A 27,004-nucleotide genomic window follows, 5' to 3' on the forward strand; every position below is an offset into this window, starting at 1 on the left:
ACTATAGTGGCTTTGGATCAGTTGCAGGAGTAGTACATGGTATTAAGTTTTTTCAGAGAGGTTTTTGGTTTTTAAGTTGGAAGATTCACAGCTCTTTTGTAATTAACACCCAAATATTGAATCATTATTAGCAGACATTTTTGTGGGTCTGTTATTGTGAAAACACAACTAAGGCAAAATTTAAGAAGTTTAAGTATTTTATATTTCAACAAAGTCAAATATCAATATTGTTGCACTGGAATAATTTTTGGTTTATGTTCTAATTGTCTTTAATTTTAGAGTATGTGAGCTTCTGCAAGGTGGAGCCATAATGAACAAATCTTACCAGCCTCATGAAGCCCATATTCCCTACCTCCTTCAACTCTTTATAGACTACAACTTATATGGAATGAATTTAATAAATCTGTCTGCTGTCAAATTCAGAAAGGCAAGGAGAAAAAGTAAGGTGTTTGTTTCTTAAGACCGAATAGTTGTTTTGAAGGCTAAAAACTACCATTTTGAACAAAATGTTACTAGCTGTCAGTTTTGCCATGGTTTGTGGCTGAATGGGTATCCTGTTATTTCCCTATAGTTTACTTTCGATGTCAAAACAAAGTTCATGTGTACCTTTCTATCGTTTTTGGTTTTTGTGCCTGTGTATTGGGATTGAGGAGGAGTCTGGTTCCTGAAATGAGATGCTGCTTTGTATCAAGAAACACGTGTTCTGTCAGCAGTGCGGTTGTGACCATTTTCATAGATGATCACACCTCTTTCAAGTTAGGAAATTAAAAATAGTTTATATTTAGTTGAAGAATTTACATGAAAGATTGCACACTAATATTGTTGCTTTAATTTTTTAATGTTTGTTTTTGATCCCTATATCAGTTGCAATTCTTTTTTTTGGTTGCGGTAACATCTTTACAAAATTATGGCTAATCATTATGCTCTGCTGACAAATGATGTTTTAAATTAAAATACTTTTGTTTGTACTAAGGTCATTTGCTCTAGGGTGAAATTGGAAATATAAATGAGCAAAGGAAATATTTTAAATTTATTCATTTTAAAAAATTAGTTGGCATTTTGAATGTACGCACATGAAAATGAAGTTTGGCAAGAGCATCCATAATGTTATCCAAACGCTTCAGTGTATATAGGGGAGATAACAGCAGGAAAACTGTAATGTCTTTGGTACTTAATATTTAGAAAAATAAGTATTGTTTACTTAAATCATAATTGTTCTGACAACTAAAGCAAGAGTTGAAAGGTAAAGTATCTTTCTGTAAAAAACAGCAAGTAAGACTCATGCTGACTTCAATTTTTTCCCATTATTTTTATGCATATATATTCAGACAACAATAGGTTAGTGTATGGGGTTTCATAACGGATTCTTACCTAAAGAAAAATACTCTTTTCATACTCAACAATAGACCACACTTTTTGCTGGTGTCAAAACTGTAGAAAGAAAGAAGCTCAGCCATGAACAGATCATCTTCACAATCTTCAGTCCTGAGGAAGTACAGTCAGGTACCTTTAGTTCTCCAAACACCCAAAGCGGCCTTCTGGAGGCCTGCAGTGTGATTGTATTGAATAGTTGCCCCCATTCTTTTTCCGTTGTTCTTTTCCCTCTCTCTTTCAGATAATAGATGAAAGACATAACCTATTTATATTCTCCCTCATCAGTTATTTAAGGATGAGAGACCTAGGTCTTGAATGGGAAGAAGAGGGTTAAACAGGAGCATGGGCTGAGAGTACTGCACTTTAACTGTTCTGGTAGGGGATAATCAATAGGATAAAAGCAAGAAAGTGGCAGACTGCCTTGTCCTGGCTTGATCAGATAATGGCAGCAGTGCTGCTAGCAAGATTCATACCGCTTTGAGTGGCTCCACATCACACATGTATAAAGTAGCCTGCCTCAATCTGTTGTAGTCCGCAGACACAGGATCACTATCTACTACTCCTAGCACAGCAGCTGAGTGACAGTTTGTCACTGGTACAGCCTTACAGAGGCAGTGCTCTCAGGAGGCCAGTCCTTGCACGGCGCACGGGAGATGCGCCATGCTTTGTAAGTTCAGACCTGTTGGTGGGTGTGGTGTTAGAAAGCACAGCCTCTGCTTACAGCTGACACACGTACCTGCCGGTTCCACAGCTTCTGTGCCTTGGGGGTGTGTATTGAGTTTAGTCAAGTGTAGTTTGTGCTGTGTAGGCCAGGATGAACATTGTTTCTTAGATGGCAGTAAAAGCCTTTGCCTAAAGATGTGCTGCAAGCATTTACTTTTCTTCCCTTGCAGATGATGATATAAAAATTGGTCTGGCAAGGAATAGAAAACTAAATGTAAGCAAGCAGCCTCAGGAGCCTGTTTCCAGTGGTATTTTTCTCATTGAGATAAGTAGACTGTTTTGTAGGCTGAGAGGTCAGCATGCAATTTTGTAGTGTCAGGATAGTCTGCCTTAATCAGCCTGTGTCCAGAAGATGCAGAGTTTTTTTTTTTTTTTTTTTTCAAGTTCTCTTTATGGATGGTGACGAAGAAGGCTGTAAATTCATTCGTGCACCACATGCCACTAAAACTATTACAAAACTTTTGTTTTCAGTAGTTGAATCTTCTTCTGTAATATGACTGAAAGACCTGGATGAGTCACTGCTACTGTTTTTAAAGATCTTCATGTCAAAAACAGGAGAATATTGAGTGTCCTTAAATCTCTGTCCCTGTGAGTAGCTAAAGTGGAGAAATAAACTGATACAGGAATTTGAGCCTCAATTTTTAGAAGTATTTGAAAGTAAGGCTCATCAGGAATAAGAAAGGGGGCAATGCACTGAAACTGCTCTGGTGTGGTTTTTGAAATGCACATGATATTTAAAAGTAATGGTATATATTTTACCACTTGGCCTGTAATCTTGCATAGCTGCTGTGATGTATTTTACTTTAAAATACACAACTATTCAGTCCTATTTCCTCAACTCAGAATAATCAAGCTGCAGATGAAAAATAACAAGAGATGTTTTCATGCATAGTCAGCTTGCATTTTAACACAGAGAATTAGCTAATATGCCGTACAGTAAAAACATGACTGTGTTTCTTCCTGGACCAGTTCTGCCCAGGGGCAAGCTGTCGCTTTTGAACAGCACAGACACTAAGCTACGCTAGGTTTGAGCTGGGTCTGTGCAAATAGGATCAGATATTTTGTGTTGCCTTTCTGGAATCACCTGCTTAAGGCATCGCAGTGCATAGACAGTATCGTGCTGGTGTGGCTGAGTGTGAGCTTTCTCCTGCATAAACACAGGCGTATCTTCTCACCACACTGGAGTGCCACATTTCACATGTGAGTTCATGTCTGTGTGGCAGTGCCCTTAGGATTCTGATGTAGGGACAGGGCTTGCAGCAACTAGTCTGGGTGCGGTAGGGTTGGTCTGGAACATATTAATTAAGCCTGTTGGATTTCAACTACTTCTGTTTGTAGCTACTGAGGCACTTTTGGCATGGTGTTTCCCAGTTGCTTCTGTAGTAACTATATTATTCAGGGCTTTTTAGTACATGAGATATCCTTATTCCTGCTATTCCAAGTAGTGGAATTCACACTGGCAAGATTTTGTTATGAAATTTACTTTAAATTGTAGAATAAAAATAAATATTCTGATAAATATTTATTGAAGGCCTCTGACAATTGAGGAATTGAGTTAGTGTGTCTTCAATGCAAAAGTGTTTGCTGTTGCTGAAAGGTAAATTTAATACAAAAAAACCTGCTAGTGTGTGACGCCAACATAACTGAGAAAATTCAAGGTTCACCTAGTCTTTCGCATAGAACTGGGAGACTGAGTAATTTTCAAGGTCTTCTCCCATTTTGCCTCCCCCCAACTCCATTCCTGGGCTTTTTTTCTTTCTTGTGTATGTTGTCTTTCCTTCCTCTGAAGAGTGAAGGTTCAGAAGGAGGCCACGAAGGAGGTGGTAAATCTTCAGAGGGGACTTCTCCAGCATGACTTTGGAGCACACGTCCTTGCACTGAGACTTCCGAGTAAACTTAGATGGTGTTTTCTTCATTTGTAGGTCAGACAACATCTGCCTTCATTGCAGGTTGCCACTTACTGCTACTGCTGCTGCATCTGGAAGATATTGTGTATTCTCTTTCAGCTCACAGATCAGAAAGAGGGAAAGTGTGAAGTGTAATTTAGTGTTTTCTTTGGCTTCTAATTTCCATTGGGATCTGACCTAAGGACCCAGATACTTGGGAATTCTGAAGTTTACATCAGATTCTGCATGATTTACTTTGAAACTCACCCAAATAGGAAGAAATTGAGATTAGGTTAAGATATGACTAGAACACAGCAAATGTAATTCTAATAATATCAGAGTGTTGAGAATATATTTTTCTTTTTGTATGTGTCTACATGTTAGAAAGAAAGTTAAATCATTTAAATGATAGCATAGTTACGTTTTGAAGATGATATCATGCAATGCTATTTGTTCTTTAGGAGCATTTGGACCAGTAGTATTAAATAATAAATGTAATTAACTACATGTGCAAAAAATACTGCTGAATAAATTAATTAATTTCTCATACAATTTTTCTTTCTAGGTGATACATCAGGTGTAAGTAAACATCATAGAATTCATTTGCCAGAAAATTCAAACAGCACATCTTTCACTGAATGGGAAGAAGATGAAATACCAAGGTCAGCATGCCATTTTTTTTTTTTAACGTATGCTGTATTTTCTTACAAACATTAACTTGTATATACTACAGGGTTCCATTCATTCTTTCTATAGTTTTGATCATCTTACACTTTCTGGTATATGGCTGTAAAAATCTAACTGGGAGATAACAATAGGAATATATGTGGGAAATTCAGCTTACTGTTTTTTGGAAGATACGTTTCTAGCTAAAGACTTCTAATAAAAGGCTAAGCAAGTTTTATAGTCAGAGAATAGTTACACATCAGTTCACAGCTTCTGTTTCTGTAATCACCCTTCATTAACGTTAATAGTGTGCTGTCAGAGTATTCCAATGTGTCCATTTCAAAAAGCAGCTACATAAGAAGCTCAGAGTAGAATTTTCACGTCTGTCTCCCATGCTCTTCCTTTTTTCTAGACATTTCCCAGTCTACAGCTTGTGATTTGTGATAACTTTACTCCTGTAAGAAAAGGAATATACCTAGGTCTTGGGGTTTTTGGAGCCAGAGCAGGGAGAGAAAGAGACAGCATCTGGTGCTACCTCAATTTGTATAGTTTACCCATAGCAATTTCATTTTTTTTAAGCTACTTTCTAACATTTAATAGGTCTTGTAAATACTCTGTCATCATCCTGTAGATATTCTGTCTTCTCAGTCTTTGGGCAGTTCCTGTCGTTCTCTGAATAGCTTATCAGGCTCAGTATGCCATGCTGCTTGCTATCCTTATGTACTGGGAGCATTTGCTTCCCCCACAGAAAGTAAGTGCCTTAAACCATGCTTCAGGTTTTTCTAGTGTGCAGAAATTTGAGCTGAGCTTGCGCAAGGTGGCATCTGTTTTTATGATTCTGCTACTCCTACTTTAAGGAGGTTTTGAAACAACATTCATCTGATGGTTGTATTGTGATTTTACTTGTGGTCAATTTATATGCAGTTGTTCTTGGGCTATTCTTTCTTTTTGGCTGCATACTTCATTCATAGTCCATTTCAACCTTTGTTTGGCTTGGTTATGTAAGCCAAGTTACTTAACCTTGGGGGGCGGGAGTTAGGCTGTAAGTTAGACCAGGATTATCTGATGTTGCTTTGCACAGATGTGGGAAAGGCAGATAAAAAGAAGGCAAAATAGCACTTCCTGGCTATCAAACCCAGAGAGGGGGGAGCCCAGCATAGCAAGAGCCAAGGGTATCTTCCCTGCAGGCGCTCATCCTCCAGGCTGTATCCACAAGCCTTCTTTCCTCCTCCTTCCACGCTTTTGTGTATACAGCCAGGGGTGCAACACCTCACTTGTGCCAGTCCTACTCCAGCTCTCACACACATTCCAGCAGTGGGATGTTAGCAGTAATGGGGCAGATACAAATACCAAGCCCGTCCATTTCCCCAGCATTCGTTCTCTGTACTTTTGCCATTAGGAATTTATTTCTTGAATGTAAAGCCTGAATACTACATAGTATACCAAACAAATTCTCTCTAGCGCCATATGCAATGATACTGGTAGTTGCTTCGCTGATATGCTTTACAGTCTCTTTTACCATGTCACTTTGGCTTATAAACATTTTAGGATTTATTTGTACATACTGTTTCTCCTCTTCCTTTTTTCCCAAGTGATAATATTCCATTTGGAATCCTTTGTAAGTTCATCTAGAGTCTTGCATCCCATCTTTAAATTTCATCCTGTTTCTATTACTGTACTTCTAAGTTATCCTGCTTTTGTTTTATGATACCATGATCTGGTTATGTATCCAGAATGTCTACCGGCTTGCCTTATCAGCATATTTCATTAGTACACTGCTGCATTTCTTGCCAACAATGTTAATGAGATGTGAAGTAAATTCAGTCCTAGAAACTGGTCTAAATTCAGTTCTATGAATTTTGTATCAACCCTCGGTCTCTTTTACATAGCCAATAGGAATTTCACCTTTAGCCAGCTTTTAAAATGCTTTAATAATTTAAGAACTAATTTACATCTCCTCCAACTAAGATTGTTTCCCATTTGATACTGTGTCAAACATTGCTTTGTCTAGAAAATGAATTGTTACATTTAAGGTGTTCTGCCATTGCTGTCTTCGACATGCTGTAGGATGTACATGCCACTGCAAAGTAATAGACCTAAACTCTTTCCATTCCCGATTTTATTCTGTTCTGTATCTACACAAAATTAATTACCTGCTGTAGTTACTCCTGGATTATTTATGGGAGGCATCAACTTAAAACAATGTTCTTGGAATCAAACCCATACTGCAGTTTGCTCCAGATTACCTTCCTACTTTTTCCTTTAAAATTCTGAAAATTTGCATCTGGGTTGGTTTACTGGATGCGTAACTGTCATGATCAACCTTGCTGAGGGTAAATCTGACCCAGATCGTATATGAGATATCTATTGAAGGAAACGCTTGTAACTGTTTCCTAAAATGATTGTGACTCAGATTTTTCCATCCTGTTTTTATTCTTGTGGTCTACAGCATTACTTGATATCTGTAAATCTGCCCTTCTTCCTTTATTGTTTTGTTTCCATAACAAAGTATATTCTGTATTCCAGACATTTGGCTTTTGTGTAAAGCTATATCAACAGTCATACTGATTTCTAGTTTCGTGTGCAATACTAGCACAGTCCACTCACTTTATTTTCCAGTCTTGTTGAGTTCAGGTTGAGATGTTTAACCGTTTCATGAATTGCTCAGCAAAAAGCTTTGCTTACTACATTTCACCATTTGACTGCTATTTCCAGCAGCATTTGGAGTTTCTCCTATGTGTCGGTACCAAACCTCTAAGTCTTCACTTGTCCTTTAGATCAGAGATAAAGATCTCATAAATCTTTCCATACCTTTCACCTGTACACTTAAGTTGTTAGTTGTTCTTTCAAGAAAAAGCAAAAGGGGAAAAGACAGTCAAATGTTGTTTGAGACCACAAAATTTCTGGGGCTGCCTTGTATTCTTAGTGACTGGGGTGTCTGTTTAGACTCATAATCCTTGGTTTTGTGTACATCAAGAAGAAGTTTTAGAGAGTAGTCCAACACGTGTCTGCCAAGTCCTTGCTGCAAGTGGCAGTTGACAAGTTCTCTGGTTTAACCGAGCAGTGCCAGTAATTTAGCATTTCTTGACTAGAGAGTACAGTATATCAGGAGGTTGAAATCTGATGCTGGGTTCCTGGGAAGTAATATGCAAAATATTACTTAAAAGTATGTATGTAACATCTGCAACATTTTGCATGAGTAAGTGCCAGTGATGGTTCCTTGTTTCAAAAAAACATTTGAGAACTATGCCAAGGTTTCTTAATGACTGAACTCACTCTTCCGTACTAGATAGCACCCTGCTACACTGCCACTTCTCCAGAACAGTATTTAACCCAGCTGTGTCCTGCCTTGCTCCTGGCAAATCTCTGAATTACTAACTTGCCGTTAGTGTACTGTATTAAGCCAGGGACACTTCTTTTAATCTAATTCTGGAGTGATTCTGTTATGAAGTAGATAAATGTCCAAAGCCACTAGCCCCAGGAATCCCGCATGTTGCAAGGTTTTTAGGTACAGTACTTGCCAGTGTTACCAGACTGGAACCTACAAAGCCCACCTTAAAATAAGCCGTAGTCACCTGGGCCTGGCAGTGCTATCAAGCAGTTTTGACAACAGGAGTTATTCACATGAGACACATTCATGTTATCCCTCGAGTAGCTGATAATAAATGATGAAACACTTCCATGAGTCCCAGTGAAAAAACTTTCTGGTAAATATCAGGCTTGGAGTAATCTGGTGGTCAGGTCTACCACTTGGGCGTGATGTGTTAAAAGCAGATTGATTGGTAGAATGATTTTGAGAAACAATTTATTTTTTAAATCCTAAATTTGCTATTGAATGCTAGTTTATATGGAAATGGAGAGATCTGACAAATAACACTATTGCACAGTCTAGCAGTTATGTAGTGTGAAAGATTTCTACTAGATTTGTGGCTGTCATAATTGCTTTTCTCGCTTGTCAGGATGTACATGTTTTTATTTAGCCATTTGATTCTTAATAAAATGCGCGCATTACTCAAGTCACTGGAACATCTTGCAAAGACATTTTTTTCTTCCATGAACAGAATATACAAAATTACTATGTCAAAGTTTAGAGACCTTATCAGTGTAGTTGAGTGACACCTTTCAGATTCTCTGTGGGATTAATTTTGTATCTAGTATCCTCAGTTCAATGTTGTGAATACGTGAGATGTGATCATCACAGAACTTGTTTCCCTAGGCTGTCATTAATGTTGATGAATTAAGATACTGACCTTGATGTCCATTTTTCAAGGTTTTTGAGGGCTTCGATCTAGCTAACGATAGGGGACACTTTTGAATTGTGTGTCCACTGTTGCTTTAATTCATTGCCTCAGCATCAGAGGCACCAAACTTTGGTACTTTTGGTTTCTTTCTACATTGTTATTATTATTAATATTATGCTAGTGGATAGTGCCAACAAACTTTTACTTTCTTCAACAGTAAGGACAGTTCTCTCTGCCCTCAAAATATTTTATTTGGAGCTTTTTCTACAAAGGTGTGATGGATTTGTATTCCAATTTTTCAGCATAGTGGGCAGGTATAAAAGATAATTTTAAGCTAGTTGGTTTGAGTATTTGAAGTAGCCTAGCCATGGCAGCTCAGTGTTGTGCAACCCTGATTTATCTTGCTTCTTAGGAGAGTAAACTTTTGGTCTCTTGCAGCTAGGTCGCTTTCACTCATTCATTCCTATGCCATCTCACTTAACCCTGCTTTTCATGTGTATCTACTACAAATTGTACCTTGTGTGAATAATTCTATCTACATTCTCTTTTACAAAATGAAACCTAGATGCTATGAAAAGCTTTGGCTGGGACTTGCTACGTCTTCATGTCTGACCTTGTTCTAATACACGTATTCTCAAACAGTGGTTTTGACATTACATAAAATTATCTTTTTCTTTGCAAAACTGACATCTGTGATGTGAGGCAGGTGGTTAGTCTGAGGCATAGGGCAATCTGTGTCAAACAGACCACTTCTGAGTATCTTCTAAGGCATAACAACTGCTTGTTCATATTTTCAACATAACTAAGCTAGGAGACTGGACATGTTCTGACTTCTTTGTGCTATCTTCTCACCTGCTAATTGCAGCACTGTAGCTGCTCAGGAAATGGGGCTGGATCTGGGAGAGTGGGAGACATTCACTTCATATGTTTTCCTGATGGGTTGTGCATGTTTGTTTTAGGTGAGCAAAACCAGCAAACCTAACAGCTGACCAAGCTCTTGAGAGTACTCACATCAAATAGTTCTCCAAGAAGCACATAATCTTGTTAAATAACTGTACTTCAGGTCATTTTGTACTCCTCCCTTTCCCCCTGACATTTTTGTTTAATCAGAGTAAATAAAAATGTTTGAAGGGCCAGTTAAAGATGCTATGCTTTCATATGCCCTTTGAGGTTTTTCCTGAAGCGGGAACAAATGGCTTCTCGGCCTTTGTGGCTTACCTGGATGTTGCAGAAGCTTGTGGTGCTGCTGCCCTGACTTCTGTTAGTGCAAGTGTCTAGCAAGTCACCTTGACAAGGGTGTTAAATGCCAAGTTAATGACCCAGTTGTATGGAGAAGACATTTGTCAAGTCTTGTGAAAAATCTAACTGTACATGTCAATTGTCTGTATTAGCCTCCACATCAGTCACTGGAGTGCACAGTTTTGACTGCCAGCCCTGCCTCAATCCTGAAAACGTTAATGAGAATTATGGTGATAAGTCCTAAATTTTTTCAAAAAAGGGTTCTTAGCTCAGTGTTTTTAATTTGAATAATATGCCATGTTAATTGGAATACTGTCGTTTTTGACAGAAAGACTCCTTATATCTGTTTGATTTAGAACTTTGGCAAAATGAGCTTTTCTGCTTCTAATTGCCCAAATCGTTTGAATGTTGGTGAGTTGCAGACAAAGAACATGCTTCAAATTGATGTTATTATGGAAAAAGACTTAAGCTGTAGTGAGAACTACCAGTTTGTTTTGAATTCAGCAATGTTGAATTTAATGTTGTTTTAATAGGATAAATCCATACTAGAATCTCTAAATAGGTAAGAAATCTGATTATCTGTAAAGCTCTTGTCCAGTTCTGTCTGTGGTATTGATCAGTTCCCAAGACAAATCACTGGCCACATTCTTGATAGAGATGTGGAATACCAAGACATGTTTTGATGACAAAATGTCTTAACTAGTTAAAGGGAAAAGAACAGAAAGCTGCCTTTTTGTCAGAGGAAAGGCAAATGTTTTGATTTAATGGCTTTAGTTATTAAGCAAACTTTTCAGAAATAGGTCACTAACACTAAAAAGAAGTTTTCAAGAAGTTTCTTACTTTCTTTCTCTTTTTTTTGTAGTTGGACCCTTTTTAAAAAGAAAACTAGTCAAAGTAGAAAGCTCAGAGCTTTGCTATTGTATCTACCAAATAAGTCAAAGACAGATCTTGACCAGAGTTCCGGTCATTTACATGTGTCATTTAGCGAAGGAAAGTATTAAAACCAGAAACTCTTCTGATATCAATGACCGTTTGGTATTGTGGACCCTATTCACTTGTTCCCAGAAATGCTTTGATTTCATGAAGGGGAGCCGACAGAATTTTTGCGGCCTCTCCCCTCGTTCTTGTTTCCCAGTGATCTTGCAGTTCATTCTTGTTATGTGATCAAAATGCAAGTTTCCGCTTGCCTGCAGTTCCTGTCACCTGCTGTGCAGGCAGGCTCTGTTTGAATGTTTTGATGAATACGAGCACCCAAAGTGCGTGGCATGAAAAGTATGCATTTTGATGACACTATGGACTTGTTTTTCAGCTGATGGCATGACTGGGAAGGAAGGGAAGTGATGGCAATGGGTTGTCCTTAAAGTCTGCATTAGGGCATGGTCAGTCTACTTCTGCTGCAAGGTTGAGCTGCTTTGGTTTAGGAGTTCTATGATCTGCTCTTGTAAATTCTTGTGATAACTCTGAAACAGTGCTGCTGACTTGAAGGGATTAGTAATCATATATTATTGCATAGCATCTTATAGTTGTTAACGAATTCTATGTGGTAAGTGCTTCACAACTTCTACCAAATGACTTTGGGATGTTTAGAGTAAAGAAATGCCTTGCTCTGACGCTTTTTCTGGAACCAAGTGAAAAATACATTTACATACAGAGTCAAAAATACATTACTGTATGAATGCAGCCACAAAATGTGACATCACAAATTTTAACAGTATGGCTGCCAAGAAATTATTCTGGAAACTTTGTTTTCTCTGCTTTTAAACTATATGCTTTCAAAATGTTAAGTTTCAGGCAATTTCTAAAATTTACTTTCAGGATGCCTGTTGCTTTTTTCTTCTCCCTCACTCCATTTGTGGTGTGGTGGTAAAGTAGTAGACCACTGAAGCTGCCGTGAAAGCTGCCACTTACCTTCTGTTTGGGTTCAGGTTGTTTAAACCAGTTTAATTTCTGCAGTGCACTTGAGAGAACCTCTTGGTCTTCTGTTCCTTTAAAGTCAGGAAAAGTATTTTAGAGCTTTCTTGCAGGAGGCATCCTAGCAGTTTTAATTATCTCTGTACTGAGCAAACCTACACGCTTTGCTCATGGATAATGCTCTTAAGGAAGAGCACGTGTCTGAACTAGCTTCAGTCCTAACTTCATATAATCTGTAGTTTGCTGATGGTCTGTACCATAGACCTCTGCAAAAGGAGTTTAGATCTAAGTGTTTTTCTCTTCTAGAATATTACAGATTGGGAGTGTGGTGAAGGGGTCAGTTTTGCTTTTTTTCTTGGCATGCTATTATCTATTGATAATAAATATAGTACCCTGAATTCTTTTAGAAAATAAAAATATTTTTGTGGATAAGTTCTCTGATGTTTTCTGAGAAGTCATTAGATTTTTGCTCTTACAACATAAATGAAGCAGTTTAATTTTATGTTTCTTTCAGATTTAGTATTTCTAGATAGTTAAATACTTCATTTTCAGAGAAGGTGTCAGGGATGTCCAGCTTTTGATTACATCATCTACTACCTCCTTGCACTAGTGACTTCTATTTAAAGCTTATAGAAAGCATTGAAAATATTAACCAATTGTGTTTTATATTTAATGCTGAGATTTTTGGCACTCGTGTGTATGTCAGGGAATGTAGGAATACAAGTAGATGTTGTAAGTTACCAGTTCATTAGCCTAAACAGAGAGTCCTAAACAGCAGCATATTCTAACTGAAGAGTAGCATATTTTAACCATGGGGAGCTTTGAAGGGATTTTCTGTGTTTCCCTAAAAATGTTGAAAAGGGTAAACAGACTTCAACGTAAACCTGGGAGCAGGTTTCTCTTTCTTAGCTTCTTCCATGGAGTTCTTAAAATTAGTTCACTGACAGCAGCAGGTGGAAGGCCACTGAGCTTAGCAGATCTGAAAAGCCACAGCAGGAAGACGATTGGAGCATTATACAACAAGCTTGAATCTGTTTCTAGTATTTTAAGTCTTTACCAAGCCAGTTATCCTTAGTTCTGCTCATGTCTGGGATGCTAATACCCTGTCTATATTTACCATATATACCCCTAAGCACCCGAAATAAATAAAGAAGAAAAATCTGAAAAATAAAACATTCTTTGCTTCACTTAGTTGGAAATGTTAAACTGTTTTGCATTGCTCTGAACTGTGAACGAGAGAGGAAAAATTCGTGCCACTGTGTTTTCTGGGCACAAGATCATGCGAACACAGATGGTCCCATTGGCTGAGAGTGCTATAGAACATTTCAACTTGTTTTCAAGGAGGGGAACATTCTTCTAAGTGCTGTAGTATTTAGACTTGTTTACCACTTCTTCCTCTTCTCCCCACAAAAGAAAAAGCTAATCCCTTGAAGTTGAAACTACAAATTTCTTACCTAATTAGATTTGAGAATGACCATCAATTTAAGGACTTGCAGGTGGAGAACTGGTAATTCTGTATTCAGGTACTCATCCGCATTCCCCTGAAATATTTTAGATGTTATTCCAGATAGCAAACAGTGATTATACATGTTTCAAAATCAACGTATTGATAAAAATGACCTGCAGTGTTTGTGTTCTTACAGCTCTTTAATGTTGAAAGGTGTTGAGCCACAAAGTACCTGTGAATTGGAGGTGGATGCAGTAGCTGCTGACATTTTAAATCAGCTGGATATTGAAGGTGAAGTGTTAATAACTTTACATGTAAAATGTTTTAGAGCAGGAACTGTATTGTCTTTTAAGGCTCAACTTAGTTAAGCCGCAGTCCAGATTTCAGTGTTAGTGAATTGTTAATCTACATATTTATAAAGTTTAAAAAAAAAATTGAATGATCTCTGGAAGAAAACAAGTTATAGGAATAGCCTATTGTCAGAGCAATAGATAGAGGTTTTTGTTAATTCATAACAGAAGATTTCAGACCTGTAAGGAGAGTAAGTGAAATATCAACATCAAATATGTGTGTCTACGTACATACATCTATACCTACATGTGCATACTTGGTGAGAAGACCAGCAAAAGCCAAAGATCTAGAAAACGAATAGGAGATCTAGAAAACAAATAAAGTTACACCTTAACTTTTACTTAACACTAAATCCTAGAGTAAGGCAAGAATTGCAGTTAAGAAAACAGGTTAGAATGACAAAAGAGATTAAGAGTGTCAGAATATAATGTGGGGGGAAGAATGTTTTTTGTCACATTGACAGACTTCCTTTCATGTATGACTGCGTATTTCAGCCCAGGTTGGCAGGAACCCTGGTTTGCAAGCTATATGGGAAGATGAAAAGCAGCGACGAAGACAGAAATGTGAATCTTCTCAGATTAAGCCACCTGAGTCACAAGGTAAAAAAAAAAAAAAAAAAATCTGCAGCTGTTTATCAAAAACTGTGAATGAGAAGTAAGCAAGAGGCAGAATTCAAATTGGTATATAAAGTTTGAGGGCTTTTTAAATGTACCGTTGTTTCAGTTCCCACCTTACTGATTGCCCAGTATGTGGGTTCAAGTTTTAAAAGCAAGATACATAACCTTGCCTAAAAACACCTTGATTCAGCTAGATGCAAAGCATTCTAGGCAGAATGAATTATAATGACGGCTAAGATTGCATGGTTTATGATGGAAAGCATTTAAATGTTTAAATACTATCAAAATTAAATCTATTATCCTGAAGCTTTCAATGGTAGTTTATGCACGAGGGCAGTTCCTTTGCATTTCTGTAGAATTGTAGCTAAGGGGATGTTAGATGAAAATTCCAAAACGGTGGACAAATCCTTGTATTTTTATGTAAAATTCATTGCACAGGGAAGACCGTGCTCTGCAAATTAATTGCATAAGGATCAGAGCTATTCTCTGTAGAACGTAGGCCATGTTTCTTTTAAAATATGAATGATATTTGGCAAGTAAGCCAGAGGATTGCAAGAAGGAAAGAGGCAGGTTTCTGGCTAAGGCAGACTGCTTTCTGACTGTGATTTTTTTTCCTGCGTTCCTGTGTAATGTTGTTCAGGCTGCATAAACTAGACTTCAAAATTGTTCACTGATTGTTCTTTTCCTGATTGCTCACCTTGGTCTAACTGCAACATGATTTCTAAATGCTGTTGATGCTTGCAGTTGAAAATGAGATCAATGGGAGTATGTATTTTAAAGTGTTTAAATACACTTGAAGAATCAGTCCTCAAATTCTGCATTTAAAATTAGTGGACACTTCAACTTTGAGCCATTTCCTAATAGAATTAGTAATTTTAGCTGCTCTATGTGTTGAGAGGTCAAAGTAAAACTGAATGACAAGTATTTTTTAAATTTTTAAAGACCGTGGATTTCTGCCAGCCACAGAGAGTGAAAAATTTTTTCAGAAGAGACTTAAAGAAATCCTCAAGCAACATGACTTCTCTGTGTAAGTGTTTAGCCATTTGACATAAAGTATAGTATTCTATGCAAACCTTAAATATGCATTTAAAAATTGGTTTTCAATTAACTAGAACGTTGTCAGGATCAGTGGACTACAATAATGGATCAGAGGAGTTCTCTGCTGAGCTAACACTACATTCTGAGGTACTTTCTCCTGAAGCCTTTCAGTGCACACCAGCTAATATAGTAGAAGTGCATAAAGATAAAAAGATGAACAAAGGTGAGTATTTTTAATAGCATAATTGTTTAGGAATAAATCTATGTTATGCTTTGCCTGTTTGTACTACTAGCAGAAGTAAGCCAAGGAAGTTCTGAATGTCAGTTACGAAAAAACGAAGAGTGGTTTTGCTTTTTTCATCATTGTTAAAGCCTTTTTAAAATGGCCATTAATGGAAACATAATTGAATAGCAAAATCCATTTTAAAGTGGCTTGTTTTCATAATGTAATGATGTCTGTAACTCTTTGAAGTTTTTTATCCTTTTATTTTTTGTTTTTATTTTAAAGAATCCAATAGGATGCATACTGATAAAGAAGAGGAAGCACTTATTAATGAAGAAGCAATTTTAAACATTGTGGAGAATAGTCAGAGCTTTCAGCCTTTGTCTCAAAGACTGAATCAGTCTACAGTTTTTAGTGAGTATGACTGGAATGTCTTTTCTTCCAGGCTACTTTATTTTTCCACGGTCTTTGTTGTGTTTGCTTACGCTGCCAGTCTTGAAAGAAAGTAAGTAGTTTACCTCAGGGAGTTTGTCAAGCAGATTGAGACTTCACACAAACACCCCCCAACCACCACCATCAAAAAAACACCTTATATGTTCTAAAAATGTCACCTGGACAGTGTGTTTGTAGAGGCTATTGTGCTTTACTGGGTCACTAAGCCTGTTCGCTTGCCAGGTCAGCTCAATGCAGTCTCTTATGGGTATTGCTCTCCCTTATGCTCCTAAGGTTATAGAACTAAAACTATCAGAGTAAAGAGGATTTTGACTGTCTGTGATATTCTTGCAGTTACTGCATCTGTCTTACAGTTATGGTAGAGAACATGCTCTTGGGCTAGCTTTAGAATGTCAGTTGTCTGGAGATACTGCGGGATAGTAGACTGATAATGAGGGGCAAGTTGTAGCAGAGCATTTCCCAAAACCTATGGATACAAAAGAATGGTTGAAGGCAAAGAAATGGGGGTAAAACATGAAAGAGAGGGAGGAAAACCATGGGAGCCAACAAATGTGTGTGGCATGAGGAGGAAACAACAATAAAATAACACAACAAAGGAACTTGTATGAAAAGCTACTTCAGGTAAAGATAGTTCAAATACTCTAAAGAGATGAAAAGCACATCATTCATGCTATCTTTATATGCATTCTGATGTAAATATAAGGTATAATGTTAATATGCACTAAAGTTAATACTACAAGGTGCGGGGGGGGAACTATCTAAAATCCATAGCCTCTGGTGCTTTTAATACGTGTGTGGTGTGCATGGACAACAATATATGTCTCTGGGTAATAAAATACACAACAATACACAGTCTTTTCCTGCAAAAAATGAAGTAGTGGATGGGAGTGAGATTAAGAGTATTTTTCAGTGCTGTTTTATTTTGCAGAATGTAGGCCAGATTTTGGTTATGGAAGTTTTATAGGCAAGGTTTTAGATTTATGAGAGAACTATAAGTAAAGAAGTTATGTGGGAGCTGGCAAACATGAGCATTGATGATTTTTGTTTTGTTTTGTGGTTTTTTTTTGGACTGAGAAGGTTGTGCTGAGGGGATGAGAAGTGGCTAAAATAATGTACAGGGTATGTCTTACCACTATGTGTGTGAATTGCTCAACCAAATAGCAGCGTTGAAAGGGTCTGTTTTTTCCAGTGGCTAGGGAATCAAATGTAAATTTGATTACTTTTTCTTTTTTGTTTGTTGTCGTGTGGTTCCCCCCCGACCCCAATCATGGGGCTACTAATTGCTGGTGTCTTCTTTGACCATGAGTAACATGCTGCATCTTTGGGTCTCTTAGGATCTTTCACAGCATGGACTAGTCTTTGCTATGTCTTTGTAGAGTTGTAGTGTCACAGGGGCTGTGAAGCGCGCTGCTGCTGCTGTTGTGAAGTACACAACAAGGTTTATATTAATAGGAAGTAAAGGATGGAGTTTAATAATGGACCTCACAAAGGGCAAAGGAGCCAAGAACAGACAGTACAATTGAAAGTGGGTCAATTTAGAAGACTGGCAAATGGGATGGTTGCCATTCTAAAAGGTTGCGTAGTGTCTTGTGAAGCCTTTGTAAAATATGGAAAATGCTTTCCTCACTGATGTTGAGACCTATTTTATATGATTCTCAGGATCATTGTAAATCATATGATATTTCCTGAGGAAGGAAAGTAGAGATTGTAGTTCTTCAGCCAGAGGACAAGGAGAGAGAAGTAACAAAGATGCCTGGTAGACTGGAGATCATGAATTGGTTATGAGGTCAGATGAAAGGTAAGCAGGAGGAGAGTGAGAAAAAAATTGTGACCTGGAAGGATGTTTAAGAAATAAAAATAAAGAATGAGAAGGCAAGTGCATGAGTTAGTGTGTGTAAGCTTGGGTCAAATAGAAGAGAAAAAAAATACAGTTTAAGGAAGGTGTAAAATCAAATAAACTTTCATTGTTTAGAGGAACCTAGGAAGAGAACAAGTTATAATGAAAAGAAACAGGATATGAAGTTAAACATGGTAAAGGACAGAAGGAAAGAAAAGCTAGTTCGTCAAAATCAGCATCCCCTTCCATGAGATGCAGTCATTGAAAATGTTCCAAGTGATACAGAGAGAAGTGCCCAACAAAGTTAATGCAGCCATTGAAATGGTGAGAGCAAGAGAAGGTGGTGACGCTTCAGCAGCTGGCACTTGTGCTGAGATAAAAGGGGAGAGTGAAGCTTTACTGAATGTGAGGAGGTCATAGGAGGGTGGAGAGAGAAGTGCTTCTACTAAATCTACTACAATCAGAAGAGGAGGGCAGAAATTAAAAAAAGGCTGTCAAAGTTCTAGATAAAGAGCTAGAAAAGATAAGTCATAGAACTTGAAGAAACAAGATATGAAAACAGCTTTGTTTCTGAAACGTCTTGCTTTAGAGAAGTAATGAGCTAGTAGGTTTTAAATTGGGTTTTTTTGGTTTTGTTTGGTTTTGGTTTTTATTGGTAGACTATAACTAGTCATTTACAAGTAGAACAAAATATAGCTTCTACTTGTATGGGCTTTTTCTGCAGTGGACAGTAGTGCTGATGAGGCCATGATTGATCTATTGGCTGGATTGGAGAATGATGGATATCAGATGGGACATCACAAAACACTCTCTCACCATCGTTCTCTTGGAAGCTGTCGAAATTCTCAGAACAGTGATGATGAAGAAAATGAGCCACAGTGCGAGAAAGAAGAAATGGAACTTAGCTTGTTAATGTCCCAAAGGTGGGACAGTAGCATTGAAGAGCCTGGGCCAAAAAGAAGGTATATATGTGATTTTTCTTTTCTTAATATGTTCTTTTCTGCCAGATCCTTCCTCCCTCCCACCCTGTTTTCAAGCGTGCTGTGAGCCCAGTGAGCTGTAGAGAGCTGTCTGTTGACAGCATTGGAAAAATCTGTGCATATCTTGGAATAGAATGCAGTTGTTCAGATGATGCTGTGAATCGTCAATTTTATATGGAAGTAAATATTAAACGTTTAAGTTTGGCTAGACCTAAGCCTCTAGTTTGCTGTTTGAGGAAAAATTGAGTAGGTTTTTTGTCCTACAAGTCCAAATACAAAAAACTTCAGTTGTAGCCTCCTTCTAAGGTCACACCTTGGATGTAGTACAAATGTTAAGGTGTATCTTGTACATCTCGTGTGCCTGTAAATTCTACTGAGGTGAATATTTAAAAATTATTTTTGTGAAGACTGACCCACAAGCCTGAGAAAAACACCATTTGTTTCCATGCTCAAAGCTGAAATCAAACATGAATGTTGCTAGCTCTGCTAAAGGTCAGCAACTTGAGTACTTGTAAGGCCAAGATTCTTGGAACACCTTCTCAGGTTGTAATGACCTTTTGCACAGTCTTCACTGACAGACATTGAAAGAAGCTGTATACAGTTTCTCTTCACCCCTGCTTTGGGCAGACTTTCTGGTTTTTATAATTCTATTTGAAAGATGAGAGACTTCACAGACACAACATTGTTATATTTGTGTTTTTACATCAGAAATCATAATTATATTATGATTTAGAGAACAAGAGAGGCATAGAAATATTTAATCTTTTCTTTCCTGAAGACATACAGAAAAGTTGTAGCAGAATCAGAAGTCATTAGTCTCCTAGTTCTAGAGATAATTTATCTCTAAAGCTACTTTTCCGATCTGACCTTTGATTTGGAATTTTTTCCCTCACAGTAGTCTGAAAAGCCTGAAAAAGGAATTTCCATCTACAACACTTGACATTAGTTTTCAATTTAGCATTGGTTTCTGTGAAAAAAACAGCCTGTATCTTGCAGAATTTATTAGCTCAGGCACAGCTCTGTATGGGCATGACTGTACAACTTCTGGAGTCAGGTAGGATCCTGAAGCAAATGACTGCTTTTATGCAGTGAAAAATCCTGTTTAAAAACTCATCAGACTTGATGAGCTGGCTCATGAATAACTCATTCATGTACACCTATGTCTTTATCCCAGACAGAAAGCGCTATGGACAGTGTGTGTATCAGGTGCCTCCACAGGGAGTCAGCTCATGTTCAGAGGGAATTACAATCTTTGTTTCAGTGGGATCTCTGCAGAATTTGGACTGACTTCAGAAGAGAGCATGGGTGTCTCTGCCCTCCTGCATGATTCTGTGTGATTCTGCTTGTGCATAAAGAGCCATTTTGAATCAGACGATGGATCCAACCTTATTCTGTCAGGCTCATTCTATCTGTACTTCTTCCTAATGCATCCTACTGTATCCATATTCACTTTTCCATTGTTGGGTATTCACCAATCTTCCATTATCCCCAAAAATATATTGAGATAATGAGGTGTAACAACACCCTACTGACTGAATTCAGTGGCTTGGGTTTGGTTTGTGCTTAACTGGAGAAGACAGCCCATCAAGACCTGGACTGGTTCATGTACAGTGGTATCATGCTGTGTTACACAAACTTGCCTGTAATCTGAACTAAAGAGATGCAAGTTACTATGCACAGATTGTCTCCAGCCTTACTGGGTTTACTGAAGTTGACAAAGATTTGCTTCATGCAGAAGATTATAGTATAATTCAGGTTGGAAGAAATGTCTGAATGCTATGTAATCCAGTGCCCTTATCAAAGCAACTTTGGATAGTTCGGTTGCTCGGGGCGTTGCCTTGTCAAGGTTCGAGTGTCTCCGAAGACAGAGATTGCATAGCCTGTCTGGGCAACATGTTCCAGTGTGTGAACACCCTTGTAATGAAGAATGTTTTGCTTGTGCATAACATTCCCTGAGACAGCCTTGTGCCCATTGCCCTTTTCATATCACCGCGCACCTCTGAATCTGGTTTCGTCTTCTCTATGCCCACTCATCAGATACTTCACAAGTGCAACAAGATCTCCTCTCATTTTTTTTTCTCAAGGCTGAATAAATCCCGTTCCCTTAGCCTCTCCTTATACATCATGTGCTCCAGCCCGCAGTCACCCTGCTGCTCCTCGGCTGGATTTGCTCCAGTTTGTCAGTGGGATGCCCAAAACTGAGCACAATACTCTAGATGCAGCCTCACAACTAGTGAAATTGGTTACAGTCTTGCAGTCACAGCCCAAGATGCAACTGGCTCCTTTCGTACAAAGCCACACTGCACACTCTTGGGTTCAACTAGTTGTCCACCAGGGCTTTTGCATCCTTTTCTGCAAAGCCACTTCCTAGCCAGCTCTCTCCCTGCCTGTAGCAGTGCATGGGGTCATTTCGTCCCATTTGTGGGACATTTGGATTTGTCTTTTTTGAAAACCAGGAGATTCCTGTCAGCTCGTTCCCCAGCCTAGTGAGACCTCTTGGAATAGCAGCCCTGCTCTCCAGAGTGTTGATTGCTCTCCACAGTTTGATATTTATCTGCATCTACAGCTGAATGTCTTTGTACCGTACTTTTCCATGTTTTGGAAACATAGAAGAGGAAGGACTAAGATCACTTAGACCATGGCCACGGTGTACTAAGCTGTGCCTCTTAATTAGGTCTCTCTTCTAAGTCATGCAGCTTCCAGACTTGAGTTAGTCACGAAGTTATGTAGCTGTATTTGAGCCTGTTGTTCCTGAACTAATAAACATGGCTTGACATAGTTGGCTGAGTGCTGAGCACATTCAGATGCCTGTGGTGTTGCGATATGTGTAATTCGTGCTCTGGTAAAACTCCACAGATAAGTGTTCTTCAAAAGTAGACAGTATTTAGGTTATTGTGGATTTTCCTTCCTGTAACTTCAAAGCCTTTGTATTTATACCTTTTAAGGTACTAAACAATAATGTTTTGATGTATCAGGCTACTAGGATAAATTATTATTATCTTAAAAACAGACAAACAAAAAGAAAAAAAACAAAACCAAAAAAAACCCAACCTTAGTTCCCTAATATTTATCTGGATTTCTCTCTTGTAGCCACAGAATAGCTTATGTCTGTGAAGAGTTATGTCCATCTCGCACTTCATTTTAAAAAAGAAGAAATCAAATTCCTAAGTGCTTCTAGACTTGTAATAATATGCTGGAGGGTTTGGGTTTTGTTTTTTTCCATATATTTTTTATCTTTTGTTTCGCCCCTTATAAAGCCATGCCACCTTAAAAACCCCAAAAATTCATAGAAACTTTTCTTTGTAGATTTGCGACTTTTTTTTTTTTTTGTTCCCCAGTAGATTTATGACTGTAAAAATTGCAGTGTAGAACAGTTAACTTAGTAGAAGCGCCTTAAGTATTAACAACAGCAACTTCAGAATGTTCAAGGAGGGGTGGAAACAAACATGGTTTTGGTGGTTGTGCTTTAGTTAAGCCTGCCAAGAGAGAGAATTGTTATAGTACAATAAAGATTCCTTTAAAAAAAAAAAAGTAAACATCTGTTTGCTAACAGCTAAACTGAAATAATTTCACATAGTTGGTTTAGTCTTAAAATTTCAAGCCTTTTTAAGCAATGAAATTAAAGATCAGTAAAATTGAAATAAAATTGAGCATCTAAGTGCCTTCTCTCTAACTTCATAAGCTGGTGAATCCTGCTGATTTTGTCTGTAGTTTTGAAATGGTTGGCTACCACTGTTGCCTCTTAAAGTAGCAATATTGAATAATACTTGGAGTTTTTCATTGAGAAATGTAACAATTTTTTTGTTTGTTTCCCTTTGCTCCCCCAAATTACACAACTGTATAGCACCACACCCCTGTGATTTTGAGGTTCCCTGTGCCTGTTGGTGTTTTCTGAGAGAAGTATTGTGCATGAATTAGTTCCTTCATTTTCTCTAGGTCAGCTGGCAGAAATATGCATCGAAGTTCAACAGAAGAGGATTCATCTTCAGAGGAAGAAATGGAGTGGAGTGGTAACAATATGCTCCTAGCTAATCTCTCTATACCTCAGTTAGATGGGACTGCAGATGAAAATGGTGGTAAGTAAATAGAAAACCAGTTTTGTAAGTTGAATTATTGCCTGGGTCATAGTTAATTTTCAGATCAATTTGCTGATTCTCAAAAATGCTAACAGTTTTCAATTCTTGTTTCAGTTGGAAGGAAATGCTTTCAACGAGTTGCATAAGCAGGCCCTTAACATCTTCCTCATAAACCAACAATATTTTAATCTTAATGCCCTCTACAAATTACCAGAATCTGCTTTTGATATTGTACTAGTGATCCAAAAACGGTCATTGTTTAATTAGTTTTACGGAAAAGGAGTTGCAAGGAGTATTTTTCGGTTACTAAATTAATGATTCTGTAGGATCATTTATCCTGCTAGTATTTCATTGTAAATAGTAAATGTTTTAATGTGTAAATTTAGATTACTCTTTGCTTTGCAAGTGTTTGCCACACATGCTAAAATACAGTGAGCCTTTGTTTGAGCCCATGTTTTGTTTAGCAGGTTGCATGTTCACATCTTGGGATTGCATGAGTTAAAACTATGCTGTGGCAAAGCTGATGCAGAAGAAACTGCCTTTCAAAAACTATGAAAAATCAAATTAATCTGTAGAAATATCTCTTGCCATCTCTTTGTAACCTTCTGTCTTTGATCAAAATAACCTTAGTTAATGCAATGCACACTTTGAAGTTAGGCAAGTATAAAATATTATTATTTGTTTCATTAGGTAATCTACATATTTTCACACTTACAAAATTCTGTTGAGCAAAACAATGTAAAATGTACAGATCTTATGGGGAAAAATATATATCTGTGTTTTGGTTTCGGCTGCCGCCGGCAACAAAAGCGCCACGCGGCCGCCCCTCCCCCCGCCGGCGTGCGGAGGAGAATGGAAAGAAAGAGGCAGAAACGGGTGGGTCGGGATAAGGGCAGTTTAACAGAACAGCAAACAGAGGGAAAACAGGAACAACAACGATACAAATAAGGAGAAAACACAACCACGAACCGTACAACAGCCGCTCTCCCGAAACCGGACCGGCGCTGCGCCCGCCCAAGCCGCGAGTGCGTTCCCGCCGCGCCGCCCCCCCCACCGGAACCCCGCGTGACGTCACATGGTATGGAATACCGGGCTCTGTTTGGCCAGGTGGGGTCAGCCCCCACCCCCCGGCTGTGCCCCTTCCTGGAGTCCGGTGAAAATTAACCCTGTTCTGGCCAAACCCAGGACATTATCCACCCCTTATTCCATACCATCTACGTCATGCCCAGGTCCCCCATTGTCCAGTTGATCACCACCACTTCTCCTGTCTCCAGATATCATTCCTTTAGTCTATGGATCATCACTCTAAAGTGTCCATTGAGTTCATTTAATCCATGACTTCAGGCTCCATCTGTCGTTACGGTCTTCCGTGGCAGGGGAGGTGATGTGTGGTGATGGGCGGTCACTTGCTGCATCCGGAGCTCACGGCTGATGTATCTGGTGCGGCCCGTGCCCACAGTCTGCAGGAGATGTTGATCTTGATGAAGTTGCTGGATGCCAGTTGTTGAAAACCAGGTCCAGTTCCATCATCGCTGTGCTCTGCTAGGTTTTCATCGAAAAAGTCCATCCTTCTTTAATCTGGACAATTCTTACTATGCTACTACTGGTACAAAATATAACAATTATAACAGTGATAACAGACAGTGACAGGGTTATTTAACAACTAACTTTATACAATTTATTTATGGACTATTCTCGCCCAAAATTAAATCCCCATGAGGTACACATCGGACTTCCCCATCCTTCCGCATTACCCACCAGGTACACCCAGGTCCTTGAGCAAAAGCAATCCCACGGACGGGCTTGCCTTTGCCCGAGGCAGGACTAACCCAAACTGTCTTCCCTAACATGTTCCGCATGTGCACTACAGGGACTTTATCCCCTTCTACGGGGCGCTGAGGTTTTGACTGGGCAGGACCAGCCCTGTTGGTGGACCCTCTGGTGTTGACCAACCAGGTGGCCTTTGCTAAATGGGTATCCCAATTTTTGAAAGTCCCACCCCCCATTGCCCTCAAAGTGGTTTTTAGCAGGCCATTGTAACGTTCAATCTTTCCAGAGGCTGGTGCATGGTAGGGGATGTGATACACCCACTCAATACCGTGTTCTTTGGCCCAGGTGTCTATGAGGCTGTTGCGAAAGTGAGTCCCGTTGTCTGACTCGATTCTTTCGGGAGTGCCATGTTGCCACAAGATTTGTTTTTCCAGGCCCAGGATGGTATTCCGGGCGGTGGCATGGGGCACAGGGTAGGTTTCCAGCCATCCGGTGGTGGCCTCCACCATTGTGAGCACATAGCGCTTGCCTTGGCGGGTTTGTGGCAGTGTAATGTAGTCAATCTGCCAAGCCTCCCCGTATTTATATTTTAGCCATCGTCCTCCATACCACTGAGGCTTTACCCGCTTGGCTTGCTTGATTGCAGCGCATGTCTCACATTCATGGATAACCTGTGCAATAGTGTCCATGGTCAAGTCCACCCCTCGGTCACGAGCCCATCTGTATGTCGCGTCTCTTCCTTGGTGGCCCGAGGTGTCATGGGCCCACCGAGCTATAAAGAGTTCACCCTTATGTTGCCAGTCCAGATCCACCTGAGCCACTTCAATCTTAGCAGCCTGATCTACCTGGTGGTTGTTTTGATGTTCTTCAGTGGCCCGACTCTTAGGGACGTGGGCGTCCACGTGACGGACTTTTACAGCCAACTGCTCTAGCCGGGCAGCAATATCTTGCCACAATGGGGCAGCCCAGATAGGTTTGCCTCTGCGCTGCCAGTTGTTCTTCTTCCATTGCTGCAGCCACCCCCACAAGGCATTGGCCACCATCCAAGAGTCAGTGTAAAGATAGAGCACTGGCCACTTCTCTCGACTGGCAATGTCTAAAGCCAGCTGGATGGCTTTCACCTCTGCAAACTGGCTGGACTCACCTTCTCCCTCGGCAGTTTCCGCGACTTGTCGTGTAGGGCTCCATACAGCAACCTTCCACCTCCGCTGCTTCCCCACAATGCGACAGGACCCATCCGTGAACAGGGCATACTGTTTCTTATCTTCTGGCAGCTGGTTATACAGTGGGGCCTCTTCAGCACGTGTCACCTCCTCCTCTGGCGATGCTCCAAAATCTTTGCCTTCTGGCCAGTCCATAATGACCTCCAGAATTCCTGGGCGACTGGGGTTTCCCATTCGGGCGCGCTGGGTGATCAGAGCGACCCACTTACTCCACGTAGCATCAGTGGCATGATGCGTAGAGGGGACCCTCTCTTTGAACATCCAGCCCAGGACCGGCAATCGTGGAGCTAGGAGGAGCTGTGCTTCAGTGCCGACCACTTCTGAAGCAGCTCGAACGCCTTCATATGCTGCCAGAATCTCTTTTTCAGTGGGAGTATAGCGGGCCTCAGATCCTTTGTATCCCCGGCTCCAGAACCCCAGGGGTCGACCTCGAGTCTCCCCTGGTGCTTTCTGCCAGAGACTCCAGGTTGGGCCATTCTCCCCGGCTGCGGTGTAGAGCACGTTTTTAACATCTTGCCCTGACCGGACTGGACCAAGGGCTACGGCATGAACTATCTCCTGTTTAATTTGTTCAAATGCCTGTCGTTGCTCAGGGCCCCATTCAAAATCATTCTTCTTCCGGGTCACGTGGTACAGAGGACTCACAATTTGGCTGTAATTTGGGATGTGCATCCTCCAAAAACCCACAACACCCAGGAAGGCCTGTGCTTCCTTTTTGCTGGTTGGTGGAGACATAGCTGCTATTTTGTTGATGACATCCATTGGGATTTGACGGCGCCCATCCTGCCATTTTATTCCCAAAAACTGGATCTCTTGCGCAGGTCCCTTTACTTCGCTTAATGGCGAAACCGGCTTTCAGAAGGATCTGAACTATTTTCTCCCCTTTCTCGAAAACTTCCTCCGCTGTGTCGCCCCATATAATGATGTCGTCGATGTACTGCAGATGTTC

The 27,004-nt window shown here is 39.6% G+C and overlaps 1 protein-coding gene across 2 annotated transcripts in view; it reads left to right on the forward strand.

Annotated features, from left to right (window-relative positions):
- The window catches only part of REV3L (REV3 like, DNA directed polymerase zeta catalytic subunit), a 128,665-nt gene that overhangs the window by 51,675 nt on the left and 49,986 nt on the right, over positions 1 to 27,004 (forward strand). The window contains exons 4-12 of one of the 2 annotated variants that reach the window (XM_075414198.1): positions 280 to 440; positions 4,549 to 4,645; positions 13,684 to 13,778; positions 14,333 to 14,437; positions 15,398 to 15,482; positions 15,568 to 15,716; positions 16,002 to 16,130; positions 18,731 to 18,968; positions 22,923 to 23,062. In XM_075414198.1, coding sequence (XP_075270313.1) covers positions 280 to 440; positions 4,549 to 4,645; positions 13,684 to 13,778; positions 14,333 to 14,437; positions 15,398 to 15,482; positions 15,568 to 15,716; positions 16,002 to 16,130; positions 18,731 to 18,968; positions 22,923 to 23,062 — 1,199 coding nt within the window. Of the gene's footprint in view, positions 1 to 279; positions 441 to 4,548; positions 4,646 to 13,683; positions 13,779 to 14,332; positions 14,438 to 15,397; positions 15,483 to 15,567; positions 15,717 to 16,001; positions 16,131 to 18,730; positions 18,969 to 22,922; positions 23,063 to 27,004 lie in introns of those variants that run through there. The other variant, XM_075414199.1, reaches the window with a different exon arrangement.

The sequence above is a fragment of the Opisthocomus hoazin genome, chromosome 2 (genome assembly GCF_030867145.1).
Source record: "Opisthocomus hoazin isolate bOpiHoa1 chromosome 2, bOpiHoa1.hap1, whole genome shotgun sequence".
NCBI classification, from domain to species: domain Eukaryota; kingdom Metazoa; phylum Chordata; class Aves; order Opisthocomiformes; family Opisthocomidae; genus Opisthocomus; species Opisthocomus hoazin.